Here is a 23,123-nt window from a genome sequence, read left to right on the forward strand (position 1 = left end):
GAGCACTGGTCTTACACTGAGGTGTGAGAGTGGAAAGACAGCAAGTCAGGGAGGGAAGGGCCTGGAGGGAAAAAGAGGGGAAGCTCCGAGGTAAATATACTAATGCTTATGTGCAGTTGGGCAAATGGTGTCGCAGGGTTTACAAAATTAACCAGGTCTTTATCTTTTTCTTTCTTTTCTTGTTTTATGTTAAGAATTAAATGAGGGATCAAGTATGGGTCATGTATTTGATATATTGCCTTTCTGTGGTACAACCAAAGCAGTTTATATATGCTTTCTCTGTCCCTTGTGACATGCACAAGAAAAGAATTCCAAAAGTGAGGGCAGCATTGTGGTTTTAGTTTTTAGAAATTTGCTTTATATGTTGGTTTAGTAGCAGCATTGAACACTATCAAGCAGAGGAAGGTTTCAGTTCTTGGACCAGGACCTCGCTGTCCTGGCTGGTTGAAGATGCTGTGATGGCAGCATTCATAGTCACTGAGAAAGAAAAGTCTGTCTGCTGTCTTTCAGTGGTGGCACCAAAGAGCCAAACATGGGGACCATGATTGCGTGCTTCTAAAGGAACATGCTTGTATGACCTTAGACAGAAGACTATGGCTGTAATGTTTGACATAAGTGAGAGAGGGAGAGAGAGAAATAAAATAGCATTTTTAAAAAAGATCCTATTATGGACTAAAAACTGGTTAAAAGATAGAAAACAGAGAGTAGGGTTAAATGGTCAGTATTCTCAATTGAGAAGGGTAGATAATGGGGTTCCCCAGGGGTCTGTGCTGGGACTGCTGCTTTTTAACATATTTATAAATGACCTAGAGATGTAATTAAATTTGCTGACGACACAAAGTTATTCAAAGTAGTTAAATCGCAGGAGGATTGTGAAAAATTACAAGAGGACCTTATGAGACTGGGAGACTGGGCATCTAAATGGCAGATGATGTTTAATGTGAGCAAGTTGCAAAGTGATGTATGTGGGAAAGAGGAACCCGAATTATAGCTACATCATGCAAGGTTCCATGTTAGGAGTCACCGACCAAGAAAGGGATCTAGGTGTCATTGTTGATGATACGTTGAAACCTTCTGCTCAGTGTGCTGCTGCGGCTAAGAAAGCAAATCAAATGTTAGGTATTATTAGGAAAGGAATGGAAAACAAAAATGAGGATGCTATAATGCCTTTGTATTGCTCCATGGTGCGACCGCACCTTGAATATTGTGTTCAATTCTGGTCGCCACATCTTAAAAAAGGTATAGTGGAATTAGAAAAGGTGCAGAGAAGGGCGATGAAAATGATAAAGGGGATGGGATGACTTCCCTATGAGGAAAGGCTAAAGTGGCTAGGGCTCTTCAGCTTGGAGAAAAGATGGCTGAGGGGAGATATGATAGAGGTCTATAAAATAATGAGTGGAGTGGAACAGGTAGACGTGAAGCATCTGTTTACGCTTTCCAAAAATACTAGGACTAGGGGGCATGCGATGAAGCTACAAAATAGTAAACTTAAAACGAATCGGAGAAAATATTTCTTCACTCAACGTGTAATTCAACTCTGGAATTCGTTGCCAGAGAATGTGGTAAAGGGAGTTAGTTAAGCAGAGTTTAAAAAAGGTTTGGACGGCTTCCTAAAGGAAAAGTCCATAGACCACTATTAAATTGGACTTGGGGAAAATATTTCTGGGATAAGCAGCATAAAATGTTTTGTACTTTTTTTGGGATCTTGCCAGGTATTTGTGACCTGGATTGGCCACTGTTGGAAACAGGATGCTGGGCTTGATGAACCTTTGGTCTGTCCCAGTATGGTAATACTTATGTACTTTTAATTGTGGAATTTCTCATGTGCTTGATGACTTATTGTTTTTGTTAAAGAATGGATTATCCTTTTGACAGTAAAGGTGCACATATCTAAGTTTCATGATGTAGTGGATGATGCTTCCTTAATTAAACACCCTATCACAAAGCAGTTTCTTCAAGGTCTGATCTGTATTCATCCACCCATTCAGCCTCCTCCAGTTGCATGGGATTTGAACTTGGTATGAATGCCCTTACTGTGCCTCCATTTGAACCTATGCAGTTGGCAGAACTTAGTTTATTTCTTGAAAGACACGTTTCCTGATTACCATCACATCAGCCAGACAAACTGGTGCGATCCAAGCATTAGTCCATTATGCTTAGTCTATATACTATCTATCTATTAGTCTATATATAATATTATTAGTCTATATATGGGATGGTGGTAAAACTAGAGGACATGAGTTCAGGTTGAAAGGGGGAAGACTCGTGAATGTCAGGAAGTATTTTTTCACCAAGGGTGGTAGTTAATTGGAATTTTCTCCTACGGGAGTTGGTGGAGATGAAAATGGTAATGAAATTCAAAAATATATGGAATAAACACAAAGGAATCCTGTTTAGAAGGAATGGATCCAAAGAAACTTAGTGGAGATTGGGTGGCAACACCGGTAATTGGGAAGCAAAGCCAGTGCTGGGCAGACTTCTATGGTCTGTCCCTGAAAATGGCAAGGCCAAATCAAGGTTATACGTATGAAGTATCACATACCATGTGTAATGAGTTTATCTTGTTGGGCAGACTGGATGGGACTGTACAGGTCTTTATTTGCTGTCATCTACTATGTTACTGTGTTATGTTATATATTGCTATGCTCCATATACCCAAATCTTACAAGATAGACTTGCTACGCACTCACCCTAAATTTCTTCCTAAGGTGGTATCTCCATCTCATTTCAACCAATCCATTACTCTGCCAATATTTCATCCACCTCCACATTTATCTGCAGATCAGGAAAGACTGCATACCTTGGACTGTGCTAGAGCACTTCAGATTTATCTTTCTCGAACTTGCTCGCAAAACAGATCTTCTCAACTGTTTCTGTGTTTGACTAATTCTCATCAATCAGTCACAAAAGAGACACTAAATGGATTGCTTCATGTATCCATTTTTGTTATCAACAAGCAGGACATAAAACGATGTCTCATATGTTTGCTCATCGCTTAAGAGCTATGGCCACCAATAGAACTCATCTGCTAAAAGCATCTCCAGTGAACATCTGCAAAGCAGCAATGTGGGCATCTTTGCACACATTTGTTAAGCACTATTGCATAGATGCTGCGTCCTCAATGGACTCTGCTTTTGGCTAGACTGTTCTCATGTTATATTTGTGAGGCGTCAACTCTTCTCCTCCTCCAGTGCCAGGTAACAGTCAATATAATATTTATGTATACTTTATTGATAAGTGTTATGAGTGTTACCTGTGTCAGCTGGCTGTGAGATATCCCTGTCCAGGGAGAAGAGAGTTGCTTACCTGTAATGGTAGTTCTCTGTGGACAATGGATTTCATAGCCATACAGACCTGCCCTCCCACCCGGAGTTGCTGCCAGCTAGAGTAATAACTGAGGCGGGAAGAGGGCGGTGCAGTATTTATAATACATACAGTAGGGCACGAGCCCAGAGACATGTGCAGAAGGCTCTAATGGAGCTTTCTAAAAGGCTGGGCCAGCAATGTCACTGTGACGTCACAGAACTGCTAGAGTGTCTATTTTGAAAATGTTTGCAAAATACAGTATTTAAAATCACCATAACTCTAGTTAGAGGTTTTATGTGTATATTTCCCATGGTCTCGTGGGCTGCAGGTTTTCCACCCCTGCTTTAGGGTAGCACCTATTGGCTAAATTCAGAGTTAATGATTGGAAGGTCACTGAAGGATTCACGGAGCATGATTCCTGACCTAGAACCATTACAGCAGTGATCAGGCTGTCTAAAAGAGGGAAACTGTAAAACTTTTAAACAGAGAAGTTATGAATTTTGATTCTGCGTATAATGGAGCAGGAGGAAACTGCTGAGTCCATGGGGAGAAGACACAAAATAAAAAGAATTTTTATATAAATGTCAAGTTTTAAAAATGTCATGCTTGAGTTATGCCTCTTGGAGACACAGCTTATACTAATGTAGCTCTCAAAGTGATGTAATTTGTGGTCATTAATAAGAAAAAACCCCAAACATATCTAGCTGTATTGTAGTCACTTTTGGAGAGAAGTACTCTGCTAGAAAATTAATGCAGATTAATGCTCAATATTTTACACTAGTAAAAAAGGCCCATTTCTGACACAAATGAAACGGGCGCTAGCAAGGTTTTCCTCGGAGTTTGTATGTTTGAGAGAGAGAGTGAGTCTGGGTGCGAGTGTGTCTGTGAGAGAGAGAGTGTTTGTGTGTGTGAATGAGAGTGTGTGCAAGTGCGTATGTGAGACAGTGTGTGAGAGAGTGTGTTTCACACAGATACAGTGTGTGTGAGAGACAGACTCTCTGTGAGACTGAGTGTATGAGACCAAGAGAGTGTATGAGTGACTGTCTGACACATAGAGAGTGAATGTGATACAGTGTGAGACATAGAGTGTATGAGAGTGAGAGAAAGTCATTGACTGTGAGAGAGAGAGAGAGAGAGAGTGTGTGTGACAGAGATACCTCCCCTCCCTCTCTGGTGTCAGGCCCCCCTCCCTCCCTCTCTCTGGTGTCAGGCCCCCCCCCTCTCTCTCATTCTGGTGTCTGAACGTTACTGTGCAGGACGCTGAGCTCTGGCTGTGCTTCAAGGAACTGACCAATCCTATTTAATAGAATGCACCTCCAACATTCTGAAGCCGAGAAACCGCGTGTGGTTGGTCACTTCTGCTTGTGACGAACCCGGAAGTACGTGATGTCAATTCAGGAGATGGATACAGAGAGCAGGAATGCCTCAGCCATGCAGTCAGCTTCAGAATGTTGGAGGTGCGTTTTATTATATAGGATGATCATAAATATGAATGTGAAATACATTGTGGACCTTGAGTCATTACATGAAAATGCAATTGTCTTCGTCACAAGGATTTATTTATTTATGAACATTTATACCCAACTTTTTTCCGCTTGAAGCAGAGAAATATCCAGAAGCTAGTGTATTAAGCTTCTCCTGTTGCATTGCTTTAAAGGAACAGCTCAGCCTTTCTCGACTCAAAATTTTGGTTAGATAAAATCTTGCTAAAAAGGCAGGTAGTACTGATGTACATTTCTATACTCTAAGGGTCTTAGATGCAACTAGCTTGTAAGCCAGTTTGGGCAGGGAAATAGCTCATGTAACCAAATATGTAACTTGCCTTGAGCTCAGATTTGCAAAAGGAGAGGATTAAATCTAAATTTCTTAGCACAAGTTTTCCCCTGCTGTGATTTCTATCCTGCTTTGCTCCATGAAGTCTTCTACATCCCTGGCTTATGTCGGGGTCTGGCATCTGTTTGATATCTGGTTAGTGTAGTGACCTGAGAACACGGGGAACTAGATTCGATCCCCACTGCAGTGTCTTGTGGCAAATCTCTTAACCCAACTATCACAAAATTGGAGAACAAAATTGTCAAAACATCTTTTGTTCTCAGCAGTGAAGGAAGAGGTCGGAATAACAAACAAATTTTAATAAATGAAATCTCAACTGCCACTGAAGGTCTACATAGATGATCATAAGTGGCTATAATCACTGGTTTCTAATGGAGCTCTGAAAAAAGCAACAGCAAAAAGCTCCTCCTCAGGAGAAAAAACTGCTGTTAACAACAAAAAACTGGCTGCTACCATTAAAACAAAAACACCGTATCAGTTTCTTCACTATGAGTGTTCAATATTAGCTAGAAAAGTTCAAAAATTCAAAGTACAAAACAACCTGTGCACAGGAAGAAACAGTCACTTAGCTTTGGACGAAAACATTCTATGCTATAGCTACAAAAATCGCTTGGCTAATACCAAAGAATATCCACTGTGCAATCGCTTTAGCACAGAGTCCAACATCCTCAACAAGGGTCCCCCTTGTTTCGAACTCTTTATCAGGAGGAATACCACATAAACTTCCAGTTTGGATCACAGGTGGTAATAACTAGCTTAAAAACGCTCTCCAAGAACGCTATAATTGAGCACTGGAATAATGATATTTGATATTTAAAGTCACTTAATCCTCCATTGTCCCAGGTACAAAAACTTAGATTGTGAGCCCACTGGGGCTGCATATAGAACATGTAACCCAATTTGATACCACAGAAAGACAGTATATCAAATCCCTTCCCCTTTCTTTTTAAGCATGAAGAATATTGAGTTGATGACATTGCAACTGAAATAAAATTGGGATGGCTGACTGGGCCTAATGATACTCACCTGCTAGCATGTTGTGGTCTATGACTGTCACTTACTGTAAATGATACAAATGTTTGGTCTGCTGGTTAGAGCTTTGGGCTGAGAGCCAGGGAAGCCAAGATTCTGATCCTAGTTCTCCTCCTGTTCTTTAGACATTGGGCAAATCACATAACCCTCCATTATCCCAGATACAGTTTTTTGGGTCTTATTTACCATGTTAAAACACACATTAATATGATTTAGGACTTGTTAAAAAATATGTTTCATTATTCTTGAAGGGTGAGTGTGATGAACTGAAATTAACATGTGTTACTAAATGAGGCCCTTAGATTGTAAGCCCCCTTCAGAGTTACTGCGTCTGAATTTATTTATTTATTTTATTGCATTTGTATCCCACATTTTCCCACCTTTTTGCGGGCTCAGTGTGGCTTACAATACATTATGAATGATGGAAATACAATTTGTTACAACTCGGTTATGGATTACATTGTGAAGAGTTATGCGAGACAAAATCAAAGTATTGTTAAGGAATATAACAATGGAAAAGAACCGTGAAACATTGGAAGGAGACAACGGGAAGCTAAAAGGGCAATTTATAATAACAGAAGACATATGGTATGCATTTTTCTGTGAGTAAAGATATAAGTGAGGTGAGATTACGGGGGATGAGAGTTCAGAAGTGGATGTATTGATGCATTACTGAACAGTGAGTGTGGACTTTGTGTTTTGGTTCTTTCCGTAAATTTTATCAAAAAGATGGGTCTTCAATGGTTTGCGGAAGGTGGCTTGCTCGTAGATCGTTTTCAGGTTGGGCGGCAGTGTATTCCAGAACTGCATGCTCATGTAAGAAAAGGTTGATGCGTGCAGCGTCTTGTATTTCAAGCCTTTGCAATTAGGGAAGTGGAGGTTGAGGAAAGTTCGAGATGATCTTTTAGCGTTTCTGGGTGGTAAGTCTATTAACTTAGACATGTAGGCTGGGGCTTCACCGTGAATGATTTTGTGGACTAATGTACATACTTTAAAAGTAATGCGTTCCTTGAGTGGAAGCCAGTGTAGCTTCTCTCGTAAGGGTTTTGCACTTTCATATTTTGGTTTTCCGAAGATGAGTCTGGCTGCTGTATTCTTGGCTGTTTGAAGTTTCCTCAGTATATGCTCTTTGCAACCTGCGTATAGTGAGTTGCAGTAATCCAGATGGCTGAGTACGAGGGATTGCACTAGGCTGCGAAAGACGGATCTTGGGAAGAATGGTCTTATTCTTTTCAGTTTCCACATGCAGTAGAACATCTTTTTGGTTGTGTTGTTTGCATGAGTTTCGAGTGTTAGGTGGCGGTCGATAGTGACTCCAAGGATTTTTAGCGTTTCTGAGATTGGAAGGTTTAGTTTTGGCGTGTTTATAGCGGTAAATTCATTCATGTTGTATTGGGAGGTGAGTATCAGGCATTGAGTTTTTTCTGCATTTAGTTTCAAACGAAATGCATCTGCCCAGGTGTTCATGATGTGTAGACTTTGGTTGATTTCATTGAAGATTTCTTTGATGTCTTGTTTGAAAGGGATGTATATTGTTACATCATCGGCGTATATATATGGGTTGAGGTTATGGTTTGATAGGAGTCTTGCCAAGGGGATCATCATTAGGTTGAAAATGTTTAGTGAGAGGGGTGATCCTTGTGGTACTCCACATTCAGGTGTCCATGCAGTAGACGTGGTTGAATTTGATGTGACTTGATATGAACGCTGGGTTAGGAACCCGTGAACCAGTTTAGGACATTTCCTCCAATGCCAAAGTATTCAAGTATGTGTAATAGGATTCCATGGTCAACCATATCGAAGGCACTTGACATGTCAAATTGTAGGAGGAGTATATTGTTGCCGGTTGCAATCATTTGTTTAAATTTAATCATAAGGGTAATTAATACTGTTTCTGTGCTGTGATTCGACCGGAATCCTGATTGGGCATCATGCAGTATTGAGTGTTTGTTTAGATAGTTTGTGAGTTGTTTAGTTACCATTCCTTCGGTTATTTTGAATTGCAAGTTCAATCTAAAAATTGAAATACATACAAGGAATGTTAACCTTGTAGGTTGTCAGCAGGCCACCACCTTCAGGCCTTCCTGCAGGTATGAACTCGGCTGACCTTGGAAGGGCCCTTCCCTGGACACAGCACTCCCAGAAGCCGACTCCAAAAATATGCTTAAAACCGCTTTATTCCATCAGCAAGGCCAAGACATTTCCTCTTCCAGACACAGTCCTTGGTTACAGCACATATCATCCCTTGTTCAGTCCCCCCCCCCCCCCCCCCCCCGCCGGCCACAGTTTCTGGATACAGTTTAAATCATTCACTGCTTCCCCAGCATGGCCTGATTTCTGGACACAGTTTTAAATCACTCACTGTTTCACCAGTGTGGCAGTGTTCTGAACACAGTTCAAATCACTCACTGTTTCCCCAGCATGGCACCACTTTTGGACACAGTTTAAATTAGTCACTGCTTCCTAGCATGGCATGACTTCTGGACACAGATTAAATCACTCACTGCTTCCCCAGCATGGCATGACTTCTGGACACAGTTCAAATCACTCAGTGCTTCCCCTGCATGGCATGACTTCTGGACACTGTTCGTCACTACCTGTTTCTCCAGCCAGGTCTGACTTCTGGCCACAGCTGAAATCATTCACTGCTTTACAGCATGGCATGTCTCTCCCCCTTGAGTGGAACAGCTGCATAACTTTTCCTCCAAGCTCTCCCCAGCCTTGAAGAAGGTTTGTTATGAAGCCTTTGAACTTCTTCCCTTGTACCTGAGCTAGAGCAGCAATCTCCATGGACTCACTTCCACAGTCATCTTGGGCTTGGATCTGCTCTCCGACCTCTTTCTCCACCTCGCATTTCATGGGCTCCTCTCCCTTTATGGTCCCCAGCTGGTCCTCTCCCTCCTGATTATTCCTCCTCAGCCAATCCCCTTCCTGTCCCTCGGGATTCTGGGACTTGTAGTTCCCTTGCTGCTCCCTTTGCTTGCCCCTAGGGCTTTGCAGGGGTTCTTGGGGACTGTAGTCCTCCTCCCTTCTCCGGCTCTTGGGAAAAGTATGCCTCCATGGGGGCGTGGCTTCCCAACCCCATAGGATCCTGGGACTTGTGGTTGGAATCCTGGGTATTAAACCTACCCATCTTGCTTCTCTCCCGGATCCCTTCTTCCTTGACCCTCAGGGGTTCCTCACAAGGTTTTTAAAGAGATATGAGACAACTTCTTATTGTATCAGTGAACCAATTAAAGGGAGATATTTCCTATAACTAACTTTCATACACCCAATCTGTAAACAGTACAGAAGAGTGTGAGCAATTGCAAGATTACACCTATATGAAATCTTTTTAAAATAGTTTTAAAATAAGATTTAGAGGTTTTGTTAACATATATTCAAATAGATAATCTATTTATGTTTTTATAGATGGCTTTTCTGTTCTGTTTTGATTATGGGTGCCAAATGTTTCTAATGTGTAATTCTATGCTATCGTTCTGGGTAATTCTGGTTAAAATCAAGTTGAATTGTAAGCAATTATTTTAAATATTACTACTGGTTGCTTAATGATTTGATGGTATAAAACTATTGAATCCATTTTGAACAGTTAATTTCTTAACTGTAGCACTGTTAAAGTAATGAAACCATTAGTAAATTCCTTATCACTATTTATCCTGCTGTGGAGAGAGCCTATTGTGACGTACGTTAAACTAATGACACATGCCACAATGCTAGATCTTCTGCTATTACACAACTGCATAACTGACTTAATTGGAAAGAACATCGTCCTTGTCATCTAGCTGCACCATTCTGAACATGTGGGTGTTATCCCTCCTACCAGCAGATGGAGATAGATTTAAAAAACTGGTCTTTTCCAGTGAACTCGCTGGTATAACCAACTGCTGCTTACGGGTAATTCCAGTATTTTTCTCTAGCAAGTTGTTTAGCCTGGTGCTCCTAGTCCTTGGCCTAACTTCCTGCTCTGCTGGCTGAGGTTGAGTTTAATGGCCCCTCTCAGGTTACCTGGTCCCGGGACCAGACCTGGTTGAGTGCAAAGCTGTGCTTCGCTGTCTTCAGTCACACCTTTAGCATCCACTGAGTGAGGTGATTGGCTTGGCCCTTTGGAGCGTTGCTAGAAGGATGTGGACCCCCATCCCTCCACCCCAAATTGGGTGTTTTTTTTTTCTATATTCCCAGGCATTAAAAAAAAAAATTGGATATGCCTGGTTTAGCTTTATTCCTTCTGTTGAGGAATAACGCTAATGGAGTGCAAAAAAAAAAACCTCCCACACTTGCAGAGAGCAGGGGGGATAGCAGAGATGCTGGAGCCCTGGGCTCTAGTTGGCAGTCCCAAATGCGCAAATAACATAGGCATGCTTGCAGTAGATGCTGTGCAGTCTGCAAGAGCTGGTAGCTTAGCGCATTTGCTGGTTTTGTCTGCCCCTCCTGTAATGGGCTGTATCTGACATTGGAAACTGTGTGTGTGTGTGTGTGGGGGGGGGGGGGGGGGGGGTAGTTGCTGGAGCTGACTTTCTCCCTGCACTGAAGCTTTGGGACCCTTGGTCATAATGTTTTTGTGGGAATGGCAGCCATTTTGAGTTCTTTCTCTTTTTCTTCTGCTACTGCCTCAGTGCAGCAGGAGAGTTCTCAGCGCGCATCGAGGTTGGGGGAGGGGCTTCTCTCTGCTATGCACACACATGGTCTGCCTGTGAAGGGGGTTCTGGGGGGGGCACTCCTGGGTCTTTTGGCTTCAGAACTAAACGCAGATGGTTAAGCAAGCCCTGCAGTGATGGAGGCTGGTTTCTCAGCCAGTGATTGGTCCCCTAGGGTCGTGGAGGTTGCAGGCCAGGGCCCTGTTCTGGGGGGCCAAGAGCCACAGGAAAACTGAGAGGCTTCAAGTGGTTCTGGATGGACACCAGAAGATCAGGAAGGCCTTTCGGACCTCCAGACTCTGAATTTGAGATGGGAGGAGGAAGACAAGTAGTCCTATGTGGGAGCTTTCTTGTCTCATTGATGAGGTCATGGAGGCCCTTGGGATGCTCAAGGCTGTTGCAGCAGTCCCCTCTGAAGGGGATCCTTTATTGGAGGGCCTTGTAGAACCTGCCACCAAAGCATTTTCTTCACAAGGCCCTTAATTAATACTGGTGCAGTGGGAGTCCCCAGATGGCCTTTTAAAGGTGCCATATCCCTGGATTGTCTTTATACTTTTGCTCCTGAGGATGTAGAACAGGTACGAGATATACTCCAAGTTGGACCCGATTGTCACAGCAGTCACTAAAAGGACCACTTTCCCCACGCAAGAAGGCTTGGCTTTCTGAGAGCTTCATGAGAAATGGGTGGAGCAGCAGTTTCACCTTGCCCTTTGCCTTTGAGGCATCTGGTGTCCAGGCCACCATCTGCAGCGGCTATGTGGTGAGGGCCATGTGGTGCTCACTGCAGCAGAGTCGCTGGCTGTTTCTGATCTGGAGTCTGGTGTGGCCTTCCTGGTGGAGGTTCTTTTGATTTAGTCCATCTTTCCTCCTGGTAAGTGGCTGCCTCTGTGGTGGACAGGTGTTTACTGTGGCTGTGTCATTGGTTTGTGGATGCAGCCTCCAAGAAGTTTCTCGGCTACCCTTTAGGGGGCGCTTGCTGTTAGGAGAAGACTTGGAGAAGTTTGTGAAGGATTGGGGGAAACGTATCTTTTTTTTGTCTCCCTAAGCTGCAGCAAAAGGGCCTCTCGGTGGCCCTTGACCACTCGAGTTCAGCGTTCTACGTTCCAGGCTTTGGATTTAGGTGTAGGCCCTCTAAGCTGTACTCTTTTCATGGACCAAAAAGAGATGGTGACTCTGCATCCTTCAGTGGGGCTGGAACAGCTCAGCCTGCCCAGAGAGGGTGCCAGTAAAACTGCAAGCCCAGAAATGCAGTCTCTGTGTGAGCTGCTTTCTCCCAAGATTTGGGACTACCTACAGCTCTTGAGCTCTATGGCAATGATACTGGAGGTGGTACCTCCGGTACAAGTGCACATGTAGCCTCTACAGTCAACTCTGTTGTCCTTGTGGGCCTCAGTTTTGCAGGAGTTTGAGTGCCTTTTGTCTCTCTCTCTCTCTCTGCCAAGGTGAGGTCCAGGCTGGACTGGTGGGACAGTCTTGTCCACCTCCTTTGGGGGTTTCACTGCACTGTCTGCAGTGGATGGTGGTTACCACCAATGCAAGTCTCCTTGACTGGGGAACATATTGCTTGGACAGAGTGGCCAGGGAACCTTGTCCCTGCTGGAGAAGTCATGATCGATCAATTGCCTGAAGACTGAGGTGGTCTGCCTGGCCTTGATGGAATTCCTTCCATTGCTTCTGGGAAGGGCATTCCGATTGGTGGTCTACATAAAAGCACCTGGATCAGGCAGTGGCGTTGGAATTGAGGAGTATCTGCTGCTAAGCAGAGAGTTATCTACAGGCCCTGTCAGTGGTATATATAGCGGACAAGGACAGTGTCCTGGTGGACTTCCTCAGTTGCTCCTAGTTGGATCCCAGGGAGTGCGAGCTAGGGCTTGGAGGCCTTTGTGTTCATTCAGAAAAGGTGGAGACAATTGGTGTTAGATGTAATAGCTTCATGCTACAGTGCCAAGGTGGAACATTTTTTCAGCTGCCAGAGGGAGGCAGCCTCCCAGGGGTTAGATCCCTTGGTCCAGCCATGGCAGGCGGATGAGCCCCCCCTATAGGCCTTTCCACCATGGCTTGTGATAGGCCTTTCTCTTGTTCAGAATAGCACATTACCCATTTTTTGGCCTTCTGGTGGTATGCGGACCTGGTGCAGTGACCAGCTACTTTCTCTATCCAGGGGATTCATTTGCTTTCAGCAAGGTCCGGTGGTAATGGAAGATCCAGATTCCTTCTGGCTTACAGTTTGGCCCTTGAAAGGAGGTGTTTAATGAGGCATGGATTTTCATCCACGGTTGTCTCTACCTTAGATCCCTAAAGTCTTCCATTGTGCTGGTTTATGTGCAGATATGGAAGGTTGTTAAAATTTAGTATGCTGAGCGGGCACTTTCTCCCTGGAAGGCACAGATTCCTGAGGTCTTAAGATTTTTTTGCAGCAAGGTGGCTGCCCTTTCCAGTTTTTGCGGCAGAGTTAGAGGTCTTTCCTTGGCAGTGCATGGGGTGGTGGCCTGGTTTCTGAAGGGGGTTGCTCATTTGCAACTTCTGGTGCCACCCCTCTTTTCCTTCCTGAGACCTGAATTTGATCCTTCATGTGGTCTCTGGGGCTGCTTTTGACACCTTATAGCACATTTCACTCAAGGCAGTTTTCTTTGTTGTGATCACATCAGCCTGACGAGTCTTGGAGTTACAGGCAAAGTCTTGTTGGGACCCATTCCTCTCCTTTTCAGAGGACTTGGTGTCCATCTGCACAGTTCTCTTCTTCACAAGGTGCTTTCTTTGTCCCATGTGAACCAGGATGTGTGTTTGCCCTCCTTTCAGGAGGTGGGCTCCAATCCTGCAGCTTGGAAGCTACACAAGACAGATACCTGGAGGACATTGCTCTGCTACTTGGAGCAGACAAATGAATTACAACTGTCCGATCATTTCTTGGTTCTGTTCCATGCCACTTGGTGGCCTCCAAGGCCAATATTGCGTGGTGGATCAAGGCAACCATAGATTCATCCTGTGTTTGGTTTTGGAGGTTCACTCGACCTTTGGGTTTGAAGGTCCACTCGATGAGTTCTTGGGTGATCTTTTAGGCAGAGACCCAGAAGGTCGCCCCAGAGGAAGTGGTCATTGTTCTATTCCTTTGTGAAGTATTACAGATTGGACGTGATCACCAGAGCTCGCTTGTTCTTTGGCAAAGTTCTGAGGGAGCTTTGTCTTCCCCCACCCAGTAGCTCTGCTTGGGTAGCTCCCACTTGTTCAGTATGGTGCAGCCAGACGACAAGGAAGGTGGAATTTATATCTTACCTGATAATTTCCTTTCCTTTTAGTCAGCTGCACCGTTCTGAAGACTAAAGCCTGAGGCTCTCAGGGTGCTTTGCTGTCTTCATTATAATTTCGGGAAAATAATAGAGGGAATGTTTCAAATGCCAAAGAGGCAATCCCTGGAAATGCAGGGTAGCGAGTGCCATTGTGGTGTTTTGCTTGTTAGATGATCATTGCAGCTACACTGATCGATGGGGCATGGGTGTGTGCTGCTTTGGTAGATGTATACTGGATATTTCCACCGAGCACTAGCAGGTTATGCTGGTGAGATCACTGGAAAAGACCATTTTTTTTCTCTACCTTTATTTGCTGGTAGGAGGGGTCTGCTGAAGTTTGTATATGGTGCTTTTGCAATAAACATTAAAAAAAATACCTGATCAGATCTTTGGAATCATGATTAATTTGTGAAAGAATCCTGACTCTTTCTGTGAAGGTCTTGTCTACTCCTTTTTTTTTTTTTTTTTTTTTTTTGCATAGGGTTTTTTTTTTTTTTTTTTAAGGAGGGGATAATACCCACTTGTTCAGAACAGTGCAACCAACTAAAGGAAAGGAAATTATCATTTAACACATAATTTCACCTCATTAGTGATACCCATGCTTTGAATTGCATTTCCAAAAAACCCATAATTTTCTGAATTCTGTAGTGAATATTAGTAGTAATTTTGTTTTTGCTTACTTTTCAGGATGAAGAGAATGGAAATAGAGGAGGTATGCTGCAATTATTTTCATTATTTGTTGAAATCTGTTGAATTCAGAGAACAAATACAATCATACTTAACAATCCATTATATAAATGATCACTGAAACACCAACTACCCATAGTATGTTATGAAAGGATAAGATTATTCTCTGGTTAATTATAAAATAAGTGGAACACCTCACCCTTTTCCTATCCCCAATGTTAAAGCCCAACAGGCAAAAAGAATACTGAGAATCTCCCCGACCCTCCCACCCCCTCAATACCTACCCCCTCCCACCCTCCTCCTACTATACCAAGGCACATACGTTTAGCAACAGTCTACCAAAATGAGATCATAGATTTAGTAAAAGACTTCTGGCTCTGGGAGTTGACGTGTCCCAGAATGGGGACCAGGTGGCTTGGAAAAGTTGTCCCGGGCCCACAGTAATTTTATGGATCCTGAGACGTTCTATTTGAAGATCCCACAACATCAAAACTCTCCATTGTTGGATGGTGGGGCCCACAGGTTTGCACCAATTCTGCCGGATGGCCTTGAGGGAAAACACTAGATATTGAAGAAAACAATTTCTTCCTCGGCCAGTGGTAGAGTTCAAAGTATAAGCTCCTCATGCTCAATATTTATAGTTTACATTAAATTATTGCTGTGCTTTATAAACCTTTACAGCCCTTTCTCCACCTCCTTTCCCCTTGAGCAATGACCAGGTTTGGCTAATTATAATGCCATATGAAATAAGGCATTGTAGTTGATGAATGATATATGACTGCAGAATGTTAAATAATTGCTCTGGATCCTTTTTCAATGTGCATATTTTGTGAAAGCCAATACAAGGATCAGTTCCCATGTACCTATTTTCTGTTATCACCATACTTGGAGCAGATCACAATTCTACATATATGATGTTAGACAATCTTGAAGAGAGAGAAATAAAGGTTCTGATGTGCACTGGAGAATGCAGTTGCTCCTCTAGTCATCAAGTTCTGGAGGCTTTATTAGTTTGATTTGTTTGACAGTGTGAACATTAATTTTATTTACTTTAATTTATACTCTGTATGGCCCTAACCACTTCAGTTGCAGTGAAAGGATGATAGTTCCTCAATCTGAACTTTCCCAGCTGTAAAGGAATTAAATACAAACAGTCATACGCTACTACTTTGTGTATAAAAGCACACAGATCTGGAACGCATTACCCATGGCCCTGAAGAATATAGACAATCTAACCAGCTTTCGCAAATCTTTGAAAACACATCTCTTCAACAAAGCCTACTAAAGACATCCTTAATAAATCATTCCTCAAACTACTCAGGTGCATCAAAAACACCTCTCGCAACACCTTACCTAGCACCTTGCATCTAAATCACCTACCTTCAGCTTATTATCGACTGTATTTAAGATCATGTAATGACTGCATCATAACAACACTCTGTAAGCCACATTGAGCCTGCAAAAATGTGGGATAATGTGGGGTACAAATGCAATAAATAAATAATAAGTATCACAGTGGAGACTTGAGAGGGAAGAAGTGATGAATCAAAAAAAACCTTAAAATGCTAAACTGCAAAAGTGTGGCTCAGGCTAATGTGAGAGAAGATGGGTTGCAGATAGCACTTAATAGGGAAAATAAAGTCCACCCATGTATCTTGGCATGATTGCTAGTCTAGGAATTCATGAAACTGAGTCAGCCAGCGCTGTAATCGTGGAAAGGAATTTTTATGAATTGTTGGTTTAGTGTGTAACCTGCTGTGAGAAAGTTTGGCAAGAGACCAGGAAATAATGGTCAAAGTTATCTGAAAACTAGAAGATTGGGCTAATGTGGAAAGAGAGCAGCTCAGCCAATCAGCCTTGCAGAATACAGATGGGCTTTCTTAAGAAAAACTTGAGAGAGCATATTAGAGAGGAAGAAAATTTGCTGCTTTTTAAATTGTGTACCTAGATGTAATGTAGTGTTCAGGATCCAGAATTCATCATTATTTGTCTCCAAGATTGTCTGAGCTCAGAAACTGCATTTACTAATGGAGTCGATACAGTAGAGGGAGTTTGCTTTAGGTTGTTAGAAAAGAAATGAGGAAGAAGCTGGTGAACAGCAGAAACATTTGGGGTATTAGGCTGAGAAGGCAAATTGATGCCAGAGAGGTATACAAGAGGAGTCCTGTCTTGAAAGGCTGGGAAAATCATCAGACTCTTACATTTTAAGGGATTACACAAAACTGGTATTATTTTGGTATATAGCCATATCATGTCGTTTGTAGAGTGCTAGAGACCTTAGTAGATATGGTGCATTTTTAATAACATTTGTTAGACTCTGATGTTCAAACCTGATGGTGAGCCAGACAGAGATAACATTAAGCTTTTATTTTAATTATTTTAATTGTATTGTTCTCATAGTTCTCGGAATTTGATTTGATGTTTAATATTCTTTCAGTATATCAGCATCAAAGACAAAAATGATGACAAATATAAAACCAATACAATAAAATCCACTTTTAGACATTAAAGCAAACAGCTCAATTCCCAGTGTGAATCCCATAAACCTCTGTTAAAAACCAGGCTCTTGAAAGCATAAGAAAATGAGGATAATAGTTTTTAGTAATTTCTACAGGAATCCAGTTTATTTGTTGCATTTGTATCCCACATTTTCCCACCTATTTGCAGGCTCAATGTGGCTTACATTATGCTGTAATGGTGATCGCCATTCCACAACTAAGGGCAAATATATCAAAAGACTTGCCTTTATGAAAGTTACATGAATTAAATATAGTGATAACAGTCCTAATAACTTTGTTGCGATGATCAAAGTTAATGAGTTGGATTATAGTTCCTCAGTTAACTTATTTATAGCACTTGATATACCGCAAGTGGCCCCTGAGGTGACTATGCGGTTTACAATTTCTAATACAAGTACTGTGCACGGTCCCTAATGGGCTCACAGTCTAAGTTATATATTGTACCTGGGGCAGTGGAAGGCTAAGTGACTTGTCCAGAGTCATATGGAACTGCAGAGGGACTTGAACTTGATCTCGACCCACTGCTGACTGTCAGGCAGCAACAGGAATCGAAGTTGGTTCCCCAGGTCCGCAACCAGCTGCACTAACCATTAGGCCACTCCTCCATTTCTTTATGCAAACATTTATACATTATTCAGTGGATCTTATTTCTAACTTGAACTTTCATAAGTAAGACGTTGAGACTTTGCAAGATGGGTATGACATAATCATACCTCTTACCCCCAGTAATAAGTATGCCAGTATGTTGCAAACACTGAAGACATGTAGCACTAGTTGGTCACTGCCTATGGTATAGTGTATTGCAGTAATTTTATTCATAACCAATACGTGCACAACCATAACAGGCAGTGATGATACAGATGGAAGAGTTGTCTAGTTTGTAGTCAAGAAACCATATTGCTTTTTAGCCAGTTTTTTTTACTTGTTATGATAGGACAATTGCATTGTGAGCCCTCCCTCCACAGACAGGAAAATAGCTAGTGTACCTGAATGTAACTCACCTTGAGCTGCTATTGAAAAAGGTGTGAGCAAAATACAAATTGTTGGACATAACTGTTTATATGTAGCCGTATCCACAGGTCTTCAACTTGTCCAGAAAGTTATGTGATGTAAAAAATCAATCCTTGTAGATCTTGAATGGAACATCGGTTGGTAGTTCTGTTGTCAAATCTAAAACACTTGTACCCATGCCATTGTCTTTGTCATACATATTGCTCTGGTATGGCTTAAACTGTATTGGATAACGTAGGCAATCACAAAGACACCAAAATGTGAAAAACAAACGGGTTTACCTCTGATAAGCTGGTTCACACCATGTTTTCCAAAATATGGTGCCAAGCTTTCATCAACGCATGAATTTTCCTCTAATGAAGCATGAAACAAATATTTATTCAGCATGGGCGTCGGTGGCCGGACCTTAGCAAATTTGTCATTTGGTGTTGGAGCATCACTGTCTGAGCAATGCAAGAAACATCTCAAATTTTGCTGCTCTTGTTGCATTAGACATGGTGGTATTGAAGATTCTCCGAGGACAAGCAGGCTGCTTGTTCTCACGACTGGGTGACGTCCGCGTCAGCCCCCATCAACCGTTCCCGCCAGTTCCTTTTTTTCCGCGACTGGAGAGAGTTGTGTCTTCGTCGCTCTCTCTGTTTCAGCCCCGGAAAAACCGTCGCGTTTACGCGAACTTCTTTATTTTATTTTATTTAGTTGCCGCGCGCTCCACTTTTCTTTCTTTAAAAAAAAAAAAAAAAAAGGAGCACGCGCTCCCATTTTCCCTCGTTTCTAGCGGGGGCGTCGCGTTGCGGCCTAGTGGCCGCACGGTCGATTTCTTTTTTCAAGGTGTGATTACCGCCACCATCGACGACTTTAACTTCGCCGACGCGATTTTTCCGTCGATGTCCTCGAAGGTCCCGAGTGGATTTAAAAAGTGTGGTCGGTGCGGCCGGCCGATCTCGCAGACCGACACCCACGCTTGGTGCCTCCAGTGCCTCGGGCCGGAGCACAATATCAAGTCGTGTTCTCTGTGTCTCGGTCTCCGGAAACGGACTCAGGTTGCGAGGCAAGTTCTTCGGGACCGTCTTTTTGGAACTTGCGCCGGCCCCTCGACGTCGACCTCGACGGGATCGGTATCGACGGCCGGTTCTTCGGTACCGGTATCGATGCCCGAGAAATAGGCACCGATGGCATCGACCCCAGGAACACAGGTCCCGTCGGCCCGCCGGTCCTCCGGTGAAGGTAGGGGTGAGAGGCCGCGTGGGCAATCGGCCCCGGTCACTCCCTCGGCCCATGGCCCTCGGGACCGAACCCTGTCGGACCCGGTTCCTCGTGACCGAGGGGGATCGACCTCCTCCTCCTCTGCTCCACCTGGCGCCGATGACGGGCATCGGAAAAAATCAAAAAAGCACCGTCATCGGTTGCCCTCGATGCACCAGGGTTCCGGTGCCGGCAAGGAGTCGACGCCGAAGCGTCCTCGTCGAGAAGAGAGATCCCCTTCGGTTGTGGAGGTACCGCCGCGTCAGGGTCCCAGCACTCCTGGACCCGAGCAGCTTCCGGCACCGCCACCTCTACCGGCCCCACCGTCTTTCCCGGCAGCGGGCCTGGACGAGTGCCTCCGAGCCATCCTTCCGGGGATCCTGGAAGGGCTGATGCGCCAGGCTGTGCCGGCGCCGGGGGGGTGCTTGCGCCCTCGGCGCCGTTGACTGTGGCGCCGGTGAGCTCTAGCCCGGTGCCGAGGCCGTCGATACCGCCGCCGCTTGCAACGCCGGTCTCGACCGCCACGCAGGTGGAGTCCCCGTCGACGTCGATGGAGGGAGCTTCGTCCCCGCCGGCGCGGGAGTCCACCGCTCGACGACACCGAGGCCTCGGTGCCTCGACGTCGAGCCGGGCCCGGTTAAGGACTCAGCTACATGAGCTTATGTCCGATACCGAGGAAGAGGCCTCGTGGGGGGAAGAGGAGGACCCCAGATATTTCTCCTCAGAGGAGTCTGCGGGCCTCCCCTCTGACCCCACGCCTTCACCGGAGAGGAAACTCTCACCCCCGGAGAGCCTCTCTTTTGCCTCTTTTGTCAGGGATATGTCTATCTGCATTCCCTTCCCCGTGGTCTCTGTGGATGAGCCGAGGGCTGAGATGCTCGAGGTCCTCGACTATCCATCACCACCTAGAGAGTCCTCCACGGTGCCGTTGCACAATGTCCTCAAAGAGACACTGCTGCGGAACTGGATGAGACCGCTATCTAATCCCATCATCCCCAAGAAAGCGGAATCCCAGTAAATCCACTCTGACCCAGAGTTAATGCGGCCCCAATTGCCCCATGACTCGGCGGTCGTGGATTCTGCTCTCAAGAGGGCACGGAGTTCGAGGGATATCGCCTCGGCGCCCCCGGGGCGGGAGTCTCGCACTCTGGACTCGTTTGGGAGGAAGGCCTACCAATCCTCCATGCTCGTGACCCGCATCCAGTCATACCAGCTCTATACGAGCATCCACATGCGGAACAATGTGAAGCAACTGGCGGACCTGGTCGATAAGCTCCCGCCGGAGCAGTCCAGGCCTTATCAGGAGGTGAAGGCGTGCAGAAAGTTCCTGTCCAGGGGTATCTATGACACCTGTGACGTGGCATCTCGTGCTGCGGCCCAAGGTATAGTGATGCGCAGGCTCTCATGGCTGCGTGCCTCTGACCTGGACAACCGCACCCAGCAGAGACTGGCCGACGTCCCTTGCCGGGGGGATAATATTTTTGGTGAGAAGGTCGAGCAGCTGGTGGACCAACTGCATCAGCGGGAAACCGCCCTCGACAAGCTCTCCCACCGGGCGCCTTCAGCATCCACCTCAGCAGGTGGACGTTTTTTCCCGGGCCCGGCAGGCTGCACCCTATTCTTTTGCAAAGCGTAGGTACACCCAGCCGGCCCGAAGGCCTCGTCAGGCACAGGGACAGCCCCAGCGCGCTCGTTCTCGTCAACAGCGTGCGCCCAAGCAGCCCCCTGCGCCTCCACAGCAAAAGCCGGGGACGGGCTTTTGACTGGATCCACGGGAACATAGCCGCCCTCAAAGTGTCCGTACCGGACGATCTGCCGGTCGGAGGGAGGTTAAAATTTTTTCACCAAAGGTGGCCTCTCATAACCTCCGACCAGTGGGTTCTCCAAATAGTGCGGTGTGGATACACCCTGAATTTGGCCTCCCTGCCACCAAATTGTCCTCCGGGAGCTCAATCCTTCAGCTCCCATCACAAGCAGGTACTTGCAGAGGAACTCTCCGCCCTTCTCAGCGCCAGTGCGGTCGAGCCCGTACCACCCGGGCAGGAAGGGCAGGGATTCTATTCCAGGTACTTCCTTGTGGAAAAGAAAACAGGGGGGATGCGTCCCATCCTAGACCTGAGAGGCCTGAACAAATTCCTGGTCAAAGAAAAGTTCAGGATGCTTTCCTTGGGCACCCTTCTGCCAATGATTCAGAAAAACGATTGGCTATGTTCCCTGGATTTAAAGGACGCATACACTCACATCCCGATACTGCCAGCTCACAGACAGTATCTCAGATTCCGCCTGGGCGCACGGCACTTTCAGTATTGTGTGCTGCCCTTTGGGCTCGCCTCTGCCCCACGAGTGTTTACAAAGTGCCTCGTGGTGGTGGCGGCGTATCTACGCAAGCTGGGAGTGCACGTGTTCCCATATCTCGACGATTGGCTGGTCAAGAACACCTCGGAGGCAGGAGCCCTCCGGTCCATGCAGTGCACTACTCAACTCCTGGAGCTGCTGGGGTTTGTGATAAATTACCCAAAGTCCCATCTCCAGCCAACCCAGTCTCTAGAATTCATAGGAGCTCTGCTGAATACCCAGACGGCTCAGGCCTTCCTTCCCGAAGCGAGGGCCAACAACCTCCTGTCCCTGGCTTCGTAGACCAGAGCGTCTCAGCAGGTCACAGCTCGGCAGATGTTGAGACTTCTGGGTCATATGGCCTCCACAGTTCGTGTGACTCCCATGGCTCGTCTTCACATGAGATCTGCTCAATGGACCCTAGCTTCCCAGTGGTTCCAAGCCACCGGGAATCTAGAAGATGTCATCCGCCTCTCCACCAGTTGCCGCACTTCACTGCTCTGGTGGACCATTCGGACCAATTTGACCCTGGGACGTCCATTCCAAATTCCGCAGCCCACGAAAGTGCTGACGACGGATGCATCTCGCCTAGGGTTGGGAGCTCATGTCGATGGGCTCCACACCCAGGGTCTGTGGTCCCTCCAGGAAAAGGATCTGCAGATCAACCTCCTGGAGCTCCGAGCAATCTGGAACGCACTGAAGGCTTTCAGAGATCGGCTGTCCTGCCAAATTATCCAAATTCGGACAGACAATCAGGTTGCAATGTATTACACCAAGAAGCAGGGGGGCACCGGATCTCGCCCCCTGTGTCAGGAAGCCGCCGGGATGTGGCGTTGGGCCTGCCGGTTCGGCATGCTTCTCCAAGCCACATACCTGGCAGGTGTAAACAACAGTCTGGCCGACAGACTGAGCAGAGTCATGCAACCGCACGAGTGGTCGCTTCATTCCAGAGTGGTACGCAAGATCTTCCGAGAGTGGGGCACCCCCTCGGTGGATCTTTTCGCCTCTCAGACCAACCACAAGCTGCCTCTTCTGTTCCAGACTACAGGCACACGGCAGGCTAGCGTCGGATGCCTTTCTCCTCCATTGGGGAATCGGCCTCCTGTATGCTTATCCTCCCATACCTTTGGTGGGGAAGACCTTACTGAAGCTCAAGCAAGACCACGACACCATGATTCTGATAGCTCCTTTTTGGCCCCGTCAGATCTGGTTCCCCCTTCTTGTGGAGTTGTCCTCAG

The 23,123-nt window shown here is 45.4% G+C and overlaps 1 protein-coding gene across 1 annotated transcript in view; it reads left to right on the forward strand.

The window, feature by feature from the left end:
* Positions 1-23,123, forward strand: part of ARHGAP21 (Rho GTPase activating protein 21) — a 546,622-nt gene that overhangs the window by 187,486 nt on the left and 336,013 nt on the right. Inside the window, 1 exon segment of the mRNA XM_030199291.1 lies at positions 14,780-14,804. Coding sequence (XP_030055151.1) covers positions 14,780-14,804 — 25 coding nt within the window.

The sequence above is a fragment of the Microcaecilia unicolor genome, chromosome 1, assembly GCF_901765095.1.
Source record: "Microcaecilia unicolor chromosome 1, aMicUni1.1, whole genome shotgun sequence".
Lineage (NCBI taxonomy): Eukaryota > Metazoa > Chordata > Amphibia > Gymnophiona > Siphonopidae > Microcaecilia > Microcaecilia unicolor.